At 41.6% G+C, this 19,357-nt stretch overlaps 2 protein-coding genes across 3 annotated transcripts; one reads left to right on the forward strand and one right to left on the reverse strand.

Annotated features, from left to right (window-relative positions):
• Positions 1–803: 803 nt before the first annotated feature.
• LOC137877350 (endosome/lysosome-associated apoptosis and autophagy regulator family member 2-like) lies at positions 804–13,214 on the reverse strand. Of its 2 annotated transcripts, none has more exons than XM_068717188.1 (22): positions 12,563–13,214; positions 9,377–9,497; positions 9,054–9,243; positions 8,803–8,950; positions 8,424–8,513; positions 8,228–8,333; positions 7,931–8,080; positions 7,187–7,275; positions 6,232–6,412; positions 5,823–5,951; positions 5,514–5,604; positions 5,210–5,312; positions 4,944–5,081; positions 4,426–4,698; positions 3,973–4,146; positions 3,624–3,819; positions 3,438–3,534; positions 3,261–3,362; positions 2,964–3,090; positions 2,376–2,554; positions 1,846–2,008; positions 804–1,213 (listed from the first exon to the last, which is right to left on the reverse strand). In XM_068717188.1, the coding sequence occupies exons 1-22, from the start codon at positions 12,662–12,664 to the stop codon at positions 1,142–1,144; spliced, it is 3,021 nt and encodes a 1,006-aa protein (XP_068573289.1). In that variant the 5' UTR covers positions 12,665–13,214; the 3' UTR covers positions 804–1,141. The 2 variants fall into 2 exon arrangements, with proteins under 2 accessions (XP_068573289.1, XP_068573290.1); XM_068717189.1 differs by having other exon boundaries at positions 9,054–9,220; positions 12,563–12,647.
• A 1,129-nt stretch (positions 13,215–14,343) lies between these two features.
• On the forward strand, positions 14,344–17,534 carry klhl42 (kelch-like family, member 42). The gene is made up of 3 exons (XM_068717190.1): positions 14,344–15,501; positions 15,572–15,765; positions 15,985–17,534. Exons 1-3 carry the CDS (start codon positions 14,738–14,740, stop codon positions 16,437–16,439), a joined length of 1,413 nt encoding a protein of 470 aa, XP_068573291.1. The 5' UTR covers positions 14,344–14,737; the 3' UTR covers positions 16,440–17,534.
• Positions 17,535–19,357: the final 1,823 nt, after the last annotated feature.

Here is a 19,357-nt window from a genome sequence, read left to right on the forward strand (position 1 = left end):
TTCTACAGTTTGGTATTAGTTATTTTACTTAAACAAAGGATCTGAATACTTCCTCCAACACTGACAATTCCAATAAACCTCCATTAAGGAAGACGAGGTTGAATTAATTAATGAATTACCAGGCACAGCGAGGCCCTCTGGTGGCCACAATATTCCCAGGCTCACTATTGGTTTTGGTAATTTGATTATTCGCTAATTTGTTTGTGAATTTGAACTAAGGCCAGTGGTGGGGGAAGTATTTAGAGCCTTCACTTAAGTAAAATTATTAATACCACGCTTTAAAAATACTTAATTTCAATTAAAAGTCCTGCAAAGTTTGTAAGTAAAACCAGGAAAAGGTACTTAAAGTGTTAAGAGTGATTAATCGATTGATATGTTGGTTTGTTAACAAACAGAACATTGTGAGTAATGCCACCAAAGTCACTCAGAGCCCAAAGTGACACATTCACAATGTTTGTTTTGTCCAACCAACAGTCAAAACTTCAAAATTATTAAAGATAAATAAAAAATTATGAAAAGACTTTAAAGTGAATCCTCATATTTGAGAAAGCTGGAACCATGAAATATTTTCATGAAAAATAACAAACGATTACCAAAATCGTTGTCGATTAATTCTTGATGAATCATTTCAGCTCTACTCGTATATAGTATCACATATACTGTATATAGTATATATATATATATATATATATATATATATATATATATATATATATATATATATATATATAATATAAACATGTCAGACATGGCTTGAACTGTACATCATCCACACACAAATCTCAAAAGTCAAAGAGGACTTTAATAAAGGTTCATCATTATAACATTAATATAAATACGTAACTCTGAACAGAAAATATCTCAAATAAAAATACAAAACATACAAAAAACATTAAAAGCATGTTTCTCTTTCAGTTGCCGCCCTCGAGCCTCCATGGCATTAAAGCAGGAGTGTGTTTTCTGTGTATTCTAGGAGTAAAAGCCACTGTCCAGTTTTTTGCCAGCATAAAATATTTTCCAGTGAGGTCTGTATTGGGGGGGGGGCAAAGGACACATAAGGAGGAGGGCAGTGATTGACATCGTCACTGACTGATTGCTCCTCCATTATTCTACTCGGTCCTCCCTCTCTGTTGGCATCTATTTATCCCAGGACCCATCGATCACACTGGGAGGAGTTCAGCTGCACGGACTCGCAGCTCTCTCCACCCTCGTGCTGCAAGACACAGATATTAAAGATGCTAAATTCTATTAACACGCCACAAAACACACATGCTGGACAGTTGTCTGGCAGCCCAGACTGAAATATCTGCACAACTACTTAATGGATTGCCGTGAAATTTCAGACATTCATGGTTCCAAGAGGATGAATCCTAATCGCCTTGGTGATCTCATGACTTTTCCTGTAGCGCCACCGCGAGTTTCACAATTGCGATGTTTTGAGTGAAATGTCTCAACAACCATCAGAAGGATTGACATTTATGTTGGTTCCCCCTCAGGAATACATTTTAAAGACTTTAGTGATCCTCTGACTTGAGCCACTTGTGTGTTGATTTCACATTTACAAACAACCTGTTTCAAGAATTTCTTTTTTTTTTAGGTGCGACTGCAACAACATGCCTTTTTCTTTCTGGTCTGAAGCTATGAGAATAAACATCTTGTTTGTAGTTTTTGCTGTGCACCATCTAGTCATGTAGGGTTCCAACTGATTAGGCGATTGAAATCTGGGTGTAGAAACTAAATTTGAGAGAAAGTGAAGACATGTGAAGTAAAGTTAGCCATTACTTGAAAGAATCAGGCAGTGGATCAACTTGCCTAAACAAAGTTTCTAATAAGTCAGAGTCACACCTTGTTAGCGATGGCCCGGAGTTTCCCCAGCAGGGAGGGTTTCTTGGTGTAGACCACGTCGTCGTCGGGTTCCTCCCCTTCAACCAGAGCACAGCTGTCTGCAGCTGGCAGCTCACACTCCTTGTTGGCAGACATCACCAGACGAGAGTACTTGTACTCCAGTCTGAACACAGGCCACAGGGACGCCGTCATCGAGGGACAACATGTCATTAGACATAGACAACATGCAGTGTGCAGGTGTTTAAAGGCAGATACTGAAACTATTTTAACAACAGTTTAATCCAAAAATCAAAGTGATTATCAAAGTTCTTCTAAAAGAGCATTCAAACTATGATAATCTCTTGTGTTAATTGTGTTAATTGTATTCTTCTCTTGTTAACTCAATGTTTCTGATGCTGTAAATAAAACATGTCTACTTCTTGAAAGAATACGAGCCTTTACCGTCGGTGACAGCTCTACCTTTAAATAACAATTCAACGTAATCTTAATGAGCACGTTGCCCTTGACTGAGATTGGCAGTTGCCTCTAACCTCTTGTTTTTCTTCCAGAAATAGCAGGTGAGAGAGATGAGGAGCACGGCGACAAAGGCTCCGCCACCAACCCCGACCTTCAGCCACAGAGCGATGGCCTCACACGGAGAGGAGCTCCTGGGAGGCAGCGAGACACCTTTGGTGCACAGCTTCGGCTCGTTCCACATGTACAGAGTTTCCTGGAGAAAGTGGAGGGTGACAGATGGAGAATTAACAAATGTTTCGCTTGTGTAATTTGGATTCATAACTGAAAATTAGCACAATTGAATTGAGTGTTAGTAGCACGAGAAGGAAGATATAATAATAGTTTAAACTGAATGATGCAGCAATATCCAGTCAAACTGAATCATTTACATGTGGAATCCTTTTGCTTTATTAAATCTGTTTAGGCTGTTTCTTAAATAATTATTTATCGTTTCTATGCTGATTAAGTTTTTGCTATTCAGCTAAGGATAGTTTATTCATCGCTCTTTAATCATATTAAGTATTTCACCAATACAAACTGAAACTATTGTGACACATTCCCTGGTGGGATTAGATTATAGGGTAATGTTACAGAATGGATACAGGGAACATCAGGTGTGTTACCTGGGCGCCTCCCTTACACGCTCCCTCTATCCGGTGGTAGTCGTCCTCTGCGCAGCGCGGACAGCCGCTGGCGCTCTCCCACAAGAAGTGAAACGTACATCCGTCACACGTTCCCGCAGGACAGGAGCTGCACAAACAGTAGTTTATTTTCATTTTCTCACAGGATCTAACTTCTTCGGTTCATATTATATATTTTATTACTGAACATTTACCATTTACATAGCCTGCAGTGCAAAAGATGTGTATTTGATAAATATTATACAGTCGGTTGTATCGTGTTCACACATTATAACCTACCTGGGCACAGAGAGCTCTCCTCGTTCAGACTTCTCGGGGTTACAGCGAACAGTTATGACTGAACTGCGACCTTGATCACATGAAGCCGTTGCCTGCGTTGACCTGAAAGAAAATAGCGACACAGTTAACAAATAACAAAAACACTCACTCACTCTACCTCGGTTTCTCATATTGTACCTGTAGAAGAAGTTGATGTCTGGAACATCCTTTGATTTTTCGGGAAAGAAATCTGGTTTGGCGTCCACATAATCCAGGACCGAGTCAACTGTTGCTCCTGGAAAGAAAGATGGATGAGAATATGAAAGGCAACATCACAAGGTAATGATCACAGAGCCGCATGCTGTCATTTAACAAGCGTCGTACCGATGAACGCGTCTGCAAGGCTGATGGACTGGGAGGAAATGGCCATCCTGAAACCCCGCCCATCCGCCGGGATGATGGTTGATTGACAGATGAAGCTGTCCACTGAGTTGACCAGCTGAGCCGAGTCGCTCTGGTCGTCCTTGGACACGCTGGACACGTCGGTGACGTTATCTGTGCAGGCAGCGGCTCTCTTCCCCTGCAGCAGACATGATAGCATGAAAATTATCTGTCAGTATGCTCGATGCTTCACTGCATCTGAAAAAAAACATCATTTTATCGCACTGGGGTGAATGATTTCTTTTCAAATTGTGATCAAAGAATGAGAGGAGACAGAGTCTGTGTGAATTACCTCATGGCCACACAGGCTAATGTTGAACAGGTGAAGGTACTTTGTGCCTTTCGAGGTGAAACTCGGCCCGATGGTCAGCGAGGCCACGTCGCTCAGGGGGCTGAGGTCAAAAGTCAGTGTACGGTTGTTCTCTGTGTGGGAGAAGGAGCAGTCGCTGTAACAACGAGAGTGTTCCTGAAAGAAAAGACAAAACACATGAACTCTCAACCACGAGTCAGAAAACACAACACGTGTATTTGCTGTAATTTACAGGAAGTTAACATGTTTTCTGTTTCAGGAAACATCTTTCTAGTCTAATGCTTGGATCAGATTGTTCCTGAATTCAATTTAGCAAATAGTTTTTTTTATCTTTTCTTTGAGTCAAAGTGCGTTTGCAGCTGCTTGTGTGTTGACAACATTTTAATATCAGCACCAAAACCCAGCACTAGTATGAAAGAACCCAGAAGAGGCTACCTTGTTGCTAATGCTTCCAGCCCCGCAGGCGACACATGCGTCCTGGCCGTAGGTGTGGCGCCCTGCCAGGTGTGTGTTGGGCGGACACTCCTGGCACCGGTTGGTGCTTGTGTCGATATAAAAACCGGCAGGGCAGGGGACGCAGGAGGAGCCGGCCTGCTGGGAGTTCTGGGGTACCAGAGCGCAGGCCCGACACGCTGACGCAACCCCATCCAGGACGTTTGTCACGCTGATGGAGTACAGCTTCACCATGTCACTGACATAACGACGCACCTGTAAAGAAACATACACAGGACAAGGATAGAAACATATATGTTCTTGATATCTAATGAAAGTGCGTGTATTGTCGTACTTCCTCATAGTAGTAATGCTAGTGATGATATGTCACATCATTTATTTACACCTTCATAAATAAAATGAACAATTAACTAACTACTTAATCAACTAATACAGAGAATGAAACCCACAGATATTACATTAAAGTGAAGAAGGTACTTTATGTGTGGGAGTTTGCTTACGTCCAGAGCATGGTTAGTCCTCTGGAAGGCCCATGTGAATGTGACAGACGAGTTCCTGGTCATGCTGTGCGAGTACGACTGTTTCTCCTTGCTGCCTTCCCACGACTCCACCACTGTGGTGCTCTTCCTGTTCACATCCTGCAGGGGGCATCAAATAAGCAGAACATTGTAATAAACTGGAGAAATAAAGTTGACTGGTGAAATCAGTCACCTAATAACTACCTTTCTGCTCCAAACACACAATTATACTCAATCAAAGCACACACCATCATAAAGTAGAGCTCACAGTCTCCAGAGCAGATGGTCTCGAACACAAAGGTTATCCAGCCAAACTCACTGCCCGTCATCCCTGAAAGTGAGGCTGGGACCCTGTCACCAAAAACACAAACAAAGGGAGTGATTTAAATGATACAGACATATAAATATGGTATTAAGTGGCTTTTATACGGCAATTACTTCCTAAAAAAACCAGCTTTCTTGATTTCCTCTTTCTGTCTGGTCTGAATGTGGATAAAAAGATCGGACGCAAAAACAACCAGATCTCCGGAGAAAGAAAGCACACATACTTACTTGAAGCCCGGCACATGCAGGCTGAGGATGAGGTAGTCGTTATCCGAACTGCCCGCTCCGCTGCGAATGTGGTCCCCTGCAACCGCCCATCCTGATGAACCACAGACAGGATGCACACATGCATTATACCTCACTGATTCTGGATTACAGATCAAGATCAAGAGCAGCTAAACTAAATGGACCTGGTATTCTTTACCGCTGTTACCAAGAAGTTAGTAGATGATTGGTGGTTATCAGTTAGATAGTTGGTAATTGTATTTATTTAATTATTTAGTGCCTTAGTAACACCTCGGGTGTTATAATGCTCACCATTCATGTCGTCACATTTGGAGTTGCCCACGTTGAAACAGGAAGTCTTCATGTTGGAGGGTAGCACGTTCCACCATTTATACTCGTAACCCAACACTGGCTCTGTACCTGCAGGGCACTTAGTGCACACTGTTGTGTACACACACACACACACACACACACACACACACACACACACACACACACACACCAAAGCTTTATTAAGATACAGCAATAGTATTTTCCTGCTCGGTAAAACATTATGTTTGCACAAGAACCATCTTTTCAGGAGTGGATAATACAGCTGCGTCGCCTCTGTTTGGATGTTTAGTTGACTTTGCTTAGATAAATACGGATTAAAAAGCTCTGGTTGTATGAATGCGGCTCCAGTGGCTCTGTGACAGTACATGCCAGGTGTGAGCAGGTTTACCGGAGGTGCCATCTGAGTAGGTTCCAGGTGGGCAGGGCAGACAGTCGTTGCTGTTGCTGTTGTAGTAGCCGGGGTTGCAGGGAGGGCAAGGCTCTCTCTGCACCGTCGTAGGCAGCACCACGGCCCCCGTGATGTTTTCCACACAGATCTTTGGCTCCACCCAACGATACAACACCTGTGTCTGTAACCGACAAAGCCACAGACGTCAGAGGATTTACATCGCTCAAATAAAAAAAGTTAATGTCCCTGGAGTATTATGACTGAGATGCATAAAAACAAATAATGGAGGGATACGTTTCTTTTCTGTTCTTGAACACTCATCACTCTGACTCAGCGCTTTCAGAGATGTAAATCAAAACAGGCCAAGGTTGTGGACGAGTGCCAAGGAGGTTGACATTGGATCAGATGACATGAAAAACATTCACTAAGCTGTTCATCATTTCCTTTCTCATCACACTGTGAGACTTCTCTAGTTTCTGATGAAATGCCCTGAGACAGCTGACAAACATCCATTCACTGTTTGTAAAAAAATGTAATGTAATGCAGTAAAAACAGGCAGCATTATCCTCCTGTATGAATAAGCAGGAAGTTAGGGCAATTTGTGAGAAGGATAAATGCAAACAGCATGTTTTATTATCAGGTCCTTTGTGTTAAATGAAAAAATTAGACCAAAGATTTAACAACATATTTGTTTTAACATACTCTTTATTGTAAATATTCATATTTTCTATTTTTAAATGATGTCTTATACATATATTTAAAAATGGTGGAGTTTCAATTGGAATATTTTGCTTTGTTTGGGTACCTTAGTCTAGAGTCAATTTACCTTTGAGAATTTATCAGATACTACCTTGAAACTCGCTGGTGTTTGTTTGTAAGTGTGTGCGTCTCCTTGTGTATTAAAAAGTGAGGCTGTGTGTGTGTGTGAAATGTAAAACGTGTGGATGCTGCTGACCTTCCCTTCGCTGTCGCAGGCCGTGTGGATCTGGAAATAATCTTTCTCTGAGCACGGCGGCCTCACTTTACACTCTGCCCATCCCTCATCTGAGAGAGGAGACAATGATGATCCAGTTCACAGTGAAGCAGAGAGAACAACCAGAATGTGTTGGTCAGTAAATCCAATATATTAGCCTTTTACTTCACAGAAGACAATGCAACACTTTTAATGTTAACACAAATCTTTTGACGTGTCTCTGTTGGCAGAACATAAACGTTTTAAAGGCTTTATTATATTTAAAAAAAATAGTTTTAAATATTTTAGTTTTTACTTGGTTATTATTTACAATGACTTTATTCTGTGTTAAGTTTACTGTACAAAATGTCGTCATAATTTGATAATAAACACCAATATTCAGTTATAAAATTACTTCCCATGGTAAATATGTTACAAACCCAGAATAACCAAAATTGAGGGATTATTATTATCATTATTAAGTTTTGTTTAAGAAAAGTATTTGAGTAAAAAAGTACTATTAGCATATACTTTTCAAGTATCAGTATGTTGTTATCCTCAGAAATCCCGTATCACACACTCATTTAGTTGCTGTAAGAGGGACGAGGAATATCAAAAGAATGCTAAAAAGTCAATTTTACTTTTGTTATTATATCATAAGCCAACAACCGAAGCACATCTCATGAGAGTGAAATTATTACGACAGACAGTTCGAGCTGCTCGTGCTGCTGTTGCATGTGTACACACGTGAGTAGTGGTGCTCAGGGCAGTTGATACAGGACGACGCCCCCTTTGTGGAGAAAGTGTTGCTGGGACACGACTGACAGGATGAGGAGCCGGGGGCCGAGCTGAACCAGCCGGGCCGACACAGGAAACACTCCGATGTGTAGGCGACACCTGGACGCGTGTGTAGACATGAAGTAGCAGCACACACACACACACACACACACACACACACACAAAGTATCTCCACTTATTATCTGTCATACATGTTAAATAGTATTGTTAAGTTCTTGAATGCCTTATTGTGTGTGTTTGCTCTACCTTCTATTTGGATGTTCTTGAGCAGCACAGGTTTGACCATCTTCCCTCCCACCAAGATGCCGGTGGTTCTCCAATAAAGGATGTTCGTACCGGACTTCAGATTCACCTAAAAACAAAAACAAAGAAAACTTGCACAGGGTAACGCACACAAACATCGTAATACTTTCCCTATGAACACAATTAGTCAGATACTCACTGTGTGTGTCTCCCATTCTCCATTGTTAGTGACTTTAATCCACTTCTGGTCATCGGTCTGAGCCATTTCCTGACACTGCTCGTTCTGGACCTGAACACATGTTGGCATGTTTGCTTTTAGCCAAAACAGCTGAGATATTTGGGCCAATAGTGTCTTTAACTTTTCATGCTTCCGTCATTCTTTGAAGCATGACAACTTAAAGCCGCTATCATTTAAAAATGTCCTCTATCTAAGAATAGTGCGACAGTGTGACAAAACCAGGATCATTTCTGTCGCACAATAATAATAAAACACTATTTAGGAAGCCATTAGCTTGATATATTGGGAAATTAATATCAGAATATATTTTATATTGTAGGAAGCAGTTATAGGCTCTTACATAGAACTCAAAGAAGATGTTGTTGTCGGGGTACTGGTAGGTGAAGGAGACAGAGCCCTTTTTCTCCAGATGGACGGCGTAAACCAACGACACTGTACACTCGTCGCGGTTCGACTCCAGGTACACTCCCTGTGGTGTCCATGATGAGCTGCATCACGGATAAAAAAAAAAAGCACTCAGCAAAACAGCTAAAAAGAACAATGGCTGTACACTCAAGTGGGAATGGTAGTGCTTGTGGGAGTCTGCGTCACCTGTTACACGCCTGAAGGTCCTCTCCATTTGGCCCGGGGTCCAAGAAGCTGGCCAGGCTGGTGAAGCCTGCAGGGATGGCGTCCCATTGGTCAAAACGGAGGCCGCTGCCCAGCGAATAGGAGCCGGCCGCACACGGCGTGCACTGCTGCGTGCTCATCTCTAAAAACTTCCCGGCCGGACAGGAGAAAGCTTTGAGACGGTGGGGGGAAAGAGGGTCAAACTGACATGCGAATACACACACACACACACACACACACACACACACACACACACACATATAGATATGAACACACACACACACACACACACACACAGTACTTACAGCAGTCTGTTCCTCTGGTTGGAGGTGGAAGGTCTGAGCAGGAGCTTGGACTGAGAGGGATGGCGACCCTCCATCGGGACCCTGTGCTGTCACACTCTGTGTACTGGTAGTAGTAGTCGGTCTGCAGAACACACATACACACAAGGATCTATACGCCATCCACTGGATCACTTCCAATCTGAAATATCTCAGCAGCAATTCAATGGCTTTGCATTACATTTTGCACAGACATTCATTGTCCCCTGAAGATAGAAGTCTACTGATTTTGGTGATCCCCTCACTTGGATTGCAATTACATGTGGTGCACACATTCATGTCATGTTTTCTCTTTATTTAAGTTTCTAATTGTCCAGTGCATTGCTACTTGCTGAACATCGGTATGTTAGCACCGTCATTGAGAGAATCTTAGCATGCAGATGTTAGCATTAGTTCAAAGCATCTTCAATCTGCCCAGTAAACTCAGTCACGCAAACATGAAGCTGACTTCGTATGTTAACAAACGCTGGTTTCAAGGGTAAAAGTGGTGGCTGACCCGGATCACCAGGGAAACCGACCCACTTGAACACTAATGGTCCATTAGGAGCAGGACGGCAGTTATCTGCAGAGTCGCTTCTTTCCAAGGACTGCTGGTTGTGACATTATGCTCATTATTTGAACTGATTGAACATCCGCTTAGAGGAACATTTTGTCCAAAGCAGCTTAATGAGGTGTTTTGAATCTCCATAGAAACAAGAGCTAAAGATGAGAAGAGTGTGTTTTATGTTATTCTTAAATCTAGTAAATCTAATACATTTCAGGTTATAAACCTGCTTTCCTCAAATTGCCTTTGAACATATTTATTTTACATTCTATATAATATGATATAGAATGTAAAATAAATATGTTCAAAGGCAATTAGGTTCATTTATTGTCTTTTGACTTATTTTAAGCATTTATTTTTAGAAAAATCTTTTAGAATAAAATAAAGAATAAAACTCCTGCACACTGTTTCACTTATTCCTCCTTTATTTGATGATTTAATACAATATTTTGGTCGGACCATCTTAATCTAGATCAAAACATTGTATTAAATAAATATAACGTGTGCAGGAGTTCTTCACTGTAATTCAGGTTTAGCAGCCCTCAGACGCACCTGTCACACTTGATATTTTATCATAATTTTGAGAAAAAGCCAGCAGCTGGTTAGCTTAGCATAGCATAAAGACTGAAACCAGGTTATTATGTGTATTCTGAAGTTATTATTGCTATTTGAGATTATATTTACAGCCATAGTGGTATTTAGACATGGACTACTTTGCGGCTGTAAAACTCAAGAGGACATACGCAGATTTAATATTGATATTCAATGTCATGCACTTCTATGACTTTAAATCAGGTTTCTAAATTATGCAATTCTTGCAGAATTAAGGCCGTAAATCCCGTATGGAGGGTTTGGTTTGCACTTTTAATACGACTTCCCCCGTGTCCAAAGCCTCGCTCTGGCAGTTCTCCATCTTCTCCCTCCTGAACCTGCTTTTCAACCGGGCAGACGAATCTAAGTATCAGCTAATTACACCATGGAGCAATCACAAAAGTGAACCGACGTTGTGTGGGGACGGGGGAATTCATCAGAGATGGTTTGCAGACGCAAAGATAAGCCTGAGCTCTTGCAAATGACTAATCCACACGCACACAACACACACACACACACACACACACACACACACACACAAACAAACAAACAAACAAACTGTGGATTGCCATGTGAGAGGACAACCTGCTGCCCAGTGAACAGACAAGAGGACTGGTGCTAATGGGTTCAATGGTTGAGGGGGATAAAGATGATACTGATAATAAATAAGCACATGGGCTGATGTGTTTCGCTGGTGACTCACGCTAGTTGTCATAGAGACTGATGAGAAGAAGCGAGAGCGGAGACGGGGGATACAACTCGACGCCATGACAGGCGCCATCCTCTGAGTCAGGAGATTATAGGACTGGAGGTTTTGGGGATTTGTGTAGACATCAGGAAAGATGGACACTAATCTTTTTGCTCTGCTGATATTTTTGTATTGAATGTTTGATTACAAAAGCATCTCTATTAAAGAAATATCTATAAAACAAAAGAAATACCTGGAAATTAGACCATCAATGTACAAACTCACTGGAAGATAGAAATCTCTTTACATTTGTTTATTGTTTACGCCACTGGTCTATTGTTCATTCTGTACATTTGAATGTATCTCTACATATCTGTATGTACTTTTACAATCTGTAAGGTGTGTTAGCAGCTTGTACATTTATTTGATGAATTTAGTTATTTTGCATACGAAGATTAACAACCAGTACAACCAACGAAATCCACCTAAAGCACAGATAACTAACACATAAAATATTGTTTGTGACATTCATACAAAGTTTAGGATTAAAAACTTCATGTTAGGGTAGCCGGGAGCTTTATGCTAAGATAAGCTAAGTTAACAAGCTACTGGCTGTAAGATATATAAATGAGTTTTTACATAAACTGTGTAAAGATGTGGCTGTTTATTTAGAAATTTTAAGATTTAAATGAGTTTTTAACATAAACTGTGTAAAGATGTGGAGGTTTTATTAAAAAAATGTGAAAATGTAAATTATTTTTTACATAAATTGTGTTAAGATGTGGATGTTTAAATCTTGTAACATCCTCATTTTGCCTCTGGGCTAAATGAAAAAGATAACAAAAGCAGCACTGGCCCCGGTTCTCTTTCCCCATCAGAGGGTGATGCTGGTCCAGGATGGCCGGCAGGAGGCTACCCAGAGGAGGGATGGAAAGCCATCAGAACAAGCGTCCTCTCGGTATGGAGAGTGTTTATCAACATGAAGCGCATTGTTTAAGCCGATCAGCTGCGTGCAAAGGACCGTGAGCTATTGCAAAGATCCAAATTACGGTTGAGTCAATATATAAAGATGGAAAACGACTTGTAGGCTAATTTTTTTTGTGCATTAGGATGGAAGCTTTTTGGACGTAGTGTGGTTGTTAAATTCTGCATGCATGGCCATTTTCTTGATTTGATCACTGCATTAAAATATGGGACAAACAATGGTAATTAATAGATGAGAATAATGATTATTTTAAAATAAACGTTTGGCCTCCTAAAACACTTGTGTTTTAAAGTAGCATCAGCATCATGAGGAGATAACAGTAATAACGGTTAAAGCACTCACTTCATGGCACGGCCGCAGGTCGGAGGACACACACGATGTGAGAGCGGTGATGATGAGCACCAGGCTGCGGGGGAACCGGGAAGCCCACGCCTGCTCCCGCATCCTCAGCTCGGATCACAAACAGCCGGCTGTCCGCTGACTGGAGCCAGAAACATGAAACAGGCCGAGCGGCGAGTGTTTGTGTGTCGGTGTCCCTGTCATTGATGCGCCCTCACCACCATCAAGGCAGACAGTGTGAACAAAAAGTACTTCCGGTGCAGACTTTCAAATTAAAACTCCTGTGTCTGTGATCCTTAGAATAAAGAGTGGGAATAAAGATTTGAAGAACGAAACTATGTGGTACAGTATAGGCTAATGTAGTACTGTTATGTAGTTTTGTTATTATTGTTATGTCCTATTATTATAATGTATTATTTTAGTAAATTGAAACATTTTAATCTGTATTTGTTTGTGTCATTTCTAAGAGACATCTACAACATTAAACATGAACGTTACCATTTGATATATTGTAATAGGATTAGTTTAGCACTCATTTTCATCTGCGTCTGCACACACTTACACATTTCTAGTACATAGGCTAAGAATCTTGACAGTTTTTCTCCACAGAAACTACATTATTAGACGTTACTAAAGTGGAAAATCAAAACTATATGCTGTTATTCACAAAAGCAGGTTAACAGCTCCTAAAAGCAGGTTAACAGCATGTTTCATTACAGATCTAAAACATTGATACAAGTTAGGCTGTCGAATCTTAGAGCATCCGTTTTAAAAGAATAGCAAGCTGTATGCTTTTATTTTGAAGGCTCCGCTGTCTGTCTCAGCCTGGTGGATTATTGGTCTCTTCACTTCTCTCTCAGATAAACCTTCAGACAGTGACGCCAGAATGTGACAACGCACGTTATCTTGATTGACAGCTGGAGGTAGACAACAGGCCTGCTAGCTGCTGACCTTATTACAGTATAACTCTGTACTGACAAATGAGGAGACTGCGAGCTTGAGATTAACACTAACATTTTGCAAGACAATGTTTTGGTTTATGATGATTTGGGCAACAATAAGTACAACTCCACATTCAGATATTATACAAATGATCTGGTAAAAGCCTTATAATCTCCTACAAAGCCTCTAAACTCACTTGTGCTGAATTCTTTCATCTTTGGTCTTTATTTATTGATTCAGTTTTTCAAAATAAAATATTTACAAGAGGATTCTATGTTTTTGTGCCATGCCTTTGAACAATTTGGATCTCAAACTGAACGTTTTACTGACTGACTGAGTCGCTGTGTGGGAAAATCAGTTTTTCAAATGAACATGTAAGACAAGAAGAGGCAAATGTATTTGCATACCACCTTTCAAACACAGGGATTTAATTTAGGTGTATGTACTTTTGTATAATAATAAAAAAAAGTGTCAAGATGAGTGAATGTATTCAATATTTTTATTTATAGTTATGTATTTATATAAGGTATTAAACATTACGCAATAACCAAATCTCCATGTCACAACTTCAATTTCTGTTTGTTGAATTTGGAAATATGTTATGTTAACTTTTAAGTTTTTTTATGCTAGTTTGATTTTATTTCTTTAAATTGAGATTTTTTTGATGTCCCATGCTGCAGTGAATCTGTGTTTTTTATTGTGTTGTCTAATGACATTGGTTTACGATGTGGAGCTATTCGTCCATTCACCAGCAGGTGACAGCAGCAGCACACAACAGCTCTACAAAAAAAAAACATGAAGAAGTGTAAAAGGCGGAAATGACGTAAAAGGCAGCGCAGAATCAAAACAGTTAGAATTTGACAGCTCAACACTACCCCGCAAAAGTCTAATACAATGCAATGATAGAGGTTACTGCCAGTGTCAGAAATAAACTAAAGTATTTAACTATCGTCTTTAGATAATGGGGCGACTTTTTATCGGACTGTCGAAGAATAATAATCCGAGGAAAATGTACTTCTGGCTAGTTTTATCTGACAGCCGATCTCTGTGGAAGTAGCTTGTTAGCTTCCACGGCTAACGAAAGTTGCTCCATGGCTATCTATGGGCTGAACATTACCATATATAGACCGGCCACAGGGCTCCCTCGAACGGTGAAATGTAAACAGTGACTCGCAGAGGAGGCTGACAAAGGGCAAGCAAAAAAACCTGGAATAAACAACAACAACACGCTTCGCCATGTCTTCTGAGCAGATTATTGCCATCGTCATGGATGATAAGATCTACGAGGTGAATAAAAAGAAGCTGATCGAAAAAAGCGACTACTTCCGTGCACTGTACAGCTCCGGGATGAAGGAGTCCACGGAGGACTCGGTGCAGCTGCAGGGGCTCAGCGTGCCCGGTCTGGAGCTGGTCCTGGAGTTCATCAACACCTCCAAGGTCCAGGTTGTCAACGAGACTCTGGAGGACCTGATTGAGACCGCCTCCTTCTTGCAGGTCACCTCCATCCTCAAGCTCCTCACCTCGGAAATCCGGCTGGAGAACTGCGTGGAGCTGTACAGCCTCTCTGAAGTCTACGGGACTCACGATCTGCGCCACGCGTGTCTCAAGTACATGAGCTGCTACTATCATCCCATGCTGAGGCGGCCGGAGTTCAGCAGTCTCCCCACCGCTGTCAGGGAGCAAGTCCGGGAGATGCGCATGAAAGGCACCGCCACCCTGGTGGCCATCGGAGACTTCACGTGTCTCTCCCTGGACATGCCCGATCGGGATGAACCCTGGTCCATGCTGAGGTACGGAGAGGTGGAGCAGCGCTGGAAACCGCTCGCGAACAACTTGCCTCCAGACATGATCAACGTCAGAGGATACGGCTCAGCTGTCCTCGACAACTACCTGTTCATAGTCGGTGGCTACAGGATGACCAGCCAGGAGATCTCTGCGGTGCACTGTTACAACCCCTGTAGGAACGAGTGGAACCAGGTGGCTCCGCTCAACCAGAAGAGGTAGAACGTTTCCTCTCTAATATCACGTTATATGTTGTCACGTTTTCACTTACTGCATCCTCTCCTTCAGGTCCAACTTCAAGCTGCTGGCAGTGCAAGGGAAGATGTACGCTGTGGGAGGCCAGAGTCTGGGAACGGTGGAGTGTTACAGCCCCGAGCAGGACTGGTGGACCTGCGTGTCCTCCATGCCCGACCCACTGGCTGAGTTCTCTGCCTGCGAATGCCAGGGGATGATCTACGTCATGGGTGGATACACTGCAAGAGGTGAACGCAAATCAGTCACACTATCACACACACACACACATACAGCTACAAACCATACAAACCAATGATGGCCACTTGTGTCCTGCAGACTGTTGAAAAGTCTGCAGTGCTTTGATGCTACGATATTGCTTATGTGAAAATAAACAAAGAGTGTTAATGGTTGACATCTTGGCTAATTTAAATTTGACGTCTTTGTGTTTCTTTTTTGTGTCTGGAAAGACAGGAACACAAGTGTCCTCTGTTACTGCCCCACCTCCGACAGCTGGACGGTGTTTCGGACCTGTTCGGCACACATCCGCAAGCAGCAGATGCTCTCCGTGGAGGACACCATCTACCTGGTGGGCGGCTACACCCACGAGCTGGAGTTTGGCCAGCGGCAGCGGCGTCCCAGCCAGACGGAGGATGTGCTGACGGTGCAGTCCTACAACGTCTCCACGGGCGAGTGGGTCCAGCTGAAGGAGAACACGTCCAAGTCGGGCCTGAACCTGACGTGCACGCTGCACAACGACGGCATCTACATCATGAGCCGGGACGTCAGCCTTCCCACCAGTCTGGAGCACCGCGTCTTCCTCAAGTACAACATCTTCTCTGACGCCTGGGAGGCCTTCAGGCGCTTCCCGGCTCTCGGTCAGAACATGCTGCTCTGTTCGCTTTACCTCCCCAACTTGCTGTGATTGAGAGGGCTGATGGGAAAGACTCAGAGCTGGTGGAAGCCATGCGGCGTTACTATATGCCAGTGTGTGGCTCGCTTGTTCTCGCACACAATGGGGCTCTGTGGCGTTGGGGGGGGGGGGGGAGCAGTGTCCGGCTGCCAGGTGGGACACCCTGTGGACATTTGTGCCTCGACAAAAAAAGAAAGAAAAGCGCACTACATTGTACATACTGCTGTGGATGCAAATACAAAAGCTACAATGACAAATATGAAGAGTGATGAAGCGCCCATAGGTCAACAGCATCATAACAGCTATAGCCCCAGTTTGTGCCTCTCATGTCTGAAACATTAAAGTCACAGTGGAAATAATTTGACCATCACTGTTAAAAAATGACACTCAACCAAACTGGGGCTACCTAACAGCATGCTTTTAAATCTATGGGTCACAATATTCCCAATGTTTACACTCCAGATATGGCATTGGCGTACCCGTTTATCCACAATTCACTACAAACCTTAAAATATCTCGCAAACATTTCCTGTCTTTACGAACTGAACAGAGCAGAGCAGATAACCACGAACGATGGCTTTGGTTTTACACTGCCAGTTCTATGGGTACAAGAGGTTCCTTGAGAGTTGTGGTTTGTGATGAGAAGTGGCTCAGCGGGAGCTTAACGTGTTGTGTGTACACTTTGTCTTATTTTTCCAGAGATACACTAAGCTAAGCTTAAAGCGCAATTCCATGAAATGAACGATGTGCCTTCTGCAACCTCAGTTAATGGAACGTGGTACAACAAAAAAAAAAAAAGAAGCACAAAATGCAAGACTTTGTTACATTGCCAGCAACTGACCAAAACTGCTGTTTGAATTCCTTATCTCCTCTCTGCTGAAGCTGGTTTGGTTTTCACGGAGGTACTAATCAGTTCCTTGATTAAAGAACGGGGGTGTGGAGACAAATGAGCCTCAAAGCAAAAATCTGTTTCTGAAATCCTGAAGTTTCATGTAAATGCAGCACTTTCAATGTTTGATTCAGTGCATTTCAGACTCTCTCTGCATTACTTTTACTTGTTTGACAGTTTGAGAGTTTAGGTCATGATAATAAAGACGGTGTTCAGGGGTCTGTTTTGCTATTTGTCCTGTTTTATAATGCGTCATTATCGCATTTGATGTTTTTGTCTCTAACAGTTCGTGCTTGTTTTCAACAGGCTGATCATAACAAATGTAAATTATTATTATTTTTTATTATTTACAAGAGAGGGCATGAGCCTTTTGAAATTATTACAAGTAATGATGAACAGCCTGATTTTTATAAAAAGTTTCACTGTTTTATTATTTTCTAAAAACGTATTAAATAAAAAAAAAATGGAACAAGAAATTCAAAAACGAGAAAAGTAAAGTCCAAAAATAAATCCCTAAATGCCCATCACAATGTCCCAGAGCCCATGATGACTTTTTAAGATTGTATGTTTTGTGTGACTAACTAAACCCAAATATTTTACAGTAATATAAAACAGGAAAACTCTGTCCTCAGTCCTCAAAACTTCATAAACACTGGAAAATACCATCCCACATGAGCAAAATCATCAAACATGCCTGAATATATTTCTCCCTCGGGAATATTCATAACATGGTTTGCATCAAAACACTTGATACCAACATCACATCATCTCCAAAAAAGGCTGCATGTGTCCCTTTAGGGCTATCTGAATTCAGTGTGTTGACAGAATATGAATATGAATTCTGATGCATCTCAGGCTAAAAAAAAACATTTGGTGAAGCTGCGTTTAGCGCCGAGCCATAAGAACAGAATTCCAGAGGATCTGAGAGTATCTGAAAATATAGTAATATAATAATAAAGTCTGGCTTCTATGTAGTTTTATAATTTCATGGTTTTTAATATTAATTCTGTTTTTATACAGTGTCTTGTGTTTTTACACTATGGTTTTAGGTTTTATACATATTTTATTTTGCTCCACATTTTACTTTTTTTTACTTATTCAGTATTGTATTTATTTAATTTTATTATTTTTGTTTCATTTGGTGTGCATTTGTCTCTTCCTCCTCTCCCTTTTCCATCTTGTTTTCTTATTGTCAATCATTTGTAAAACACTTTGAATTGCATTTAATTTGTTTGAAAGGTGCTATATAAATAAAACTTGATCGATTTATTGACTGAAAAGAAATCCAGAAAAGAGGCGACCAGCAGAGGGCAGCACAAGCTTTCTAAACAATAAATATAGATCAGCAGGCTTACAGTATTTTCCACCTTCACAATGAATCTCTCCTTCAAATAAGAAGCATATATTAAAAAAAAAGTGTCTTTCATTTTAGCATCAACATGCATTTTCTAAAATGCATGTTGATGCTAAAATGCTACGAAACAGTAAAATCAACAAAGTTCATGGTATCACATGAAAACCCTTCGTACCTGTAGGCTGAATCATCGGCGCTTTAAATATGTGTCATCATCAAGAGGTCACGAATGCAGATGGATTTTATATTTTTAGCTTTTAATGGTGTGAAAAGATGGATGGATGGTTGAAAATTGGGTTTCTCTAAGTCACAGCGGCTGCCACTGGGGAGGCAGAGAGGGAATCAATCGTGGCCATCAGTGATTGTGATTGATCCTCTGAGCGGGGTCAGAACACAGAGATGTCTCTCACACCTCCACTGCTCAGGGGACTAATACTGCAAACTGTGCACAGAGTGAAAGACTGTGTGTGTGTGTGTATGTGTTGCAACATCCACATTTAAGACTAAATTAGGACATTATTTCAGATGCTTTATAGCAGAGTGCATATGTTCTATATACTGCATACAGCCTTTTCTTCTGCTGAGAGCCAAGTGAGAAAATGTGCTCTGTATTCGGAGGTGAGCATGCGTCTGTCGAATGTGTGACAGAAAGAGGAGGGCTCAGAGGGGAGAGAGGGGGAGAGAGAG

Source organism: Cebidichthys violaceus, unplaced genomic scaffold (assembly GCF_023349555.1).
Source record: "Cebidichthys violaceus isolate CVI_PGR_0920_01 unplaced genomic scaffold, fCebVio1.0.p SCAF_21, whole genome shotgun sequence".
Taxonomy (NCBI): domain Eukaryota; kingdom Metazoa; phylum Chordata; class Actinopteri; order Perciformes; family Stichaeidae; genus Cebidichthys; species Cebidichthys violaceus.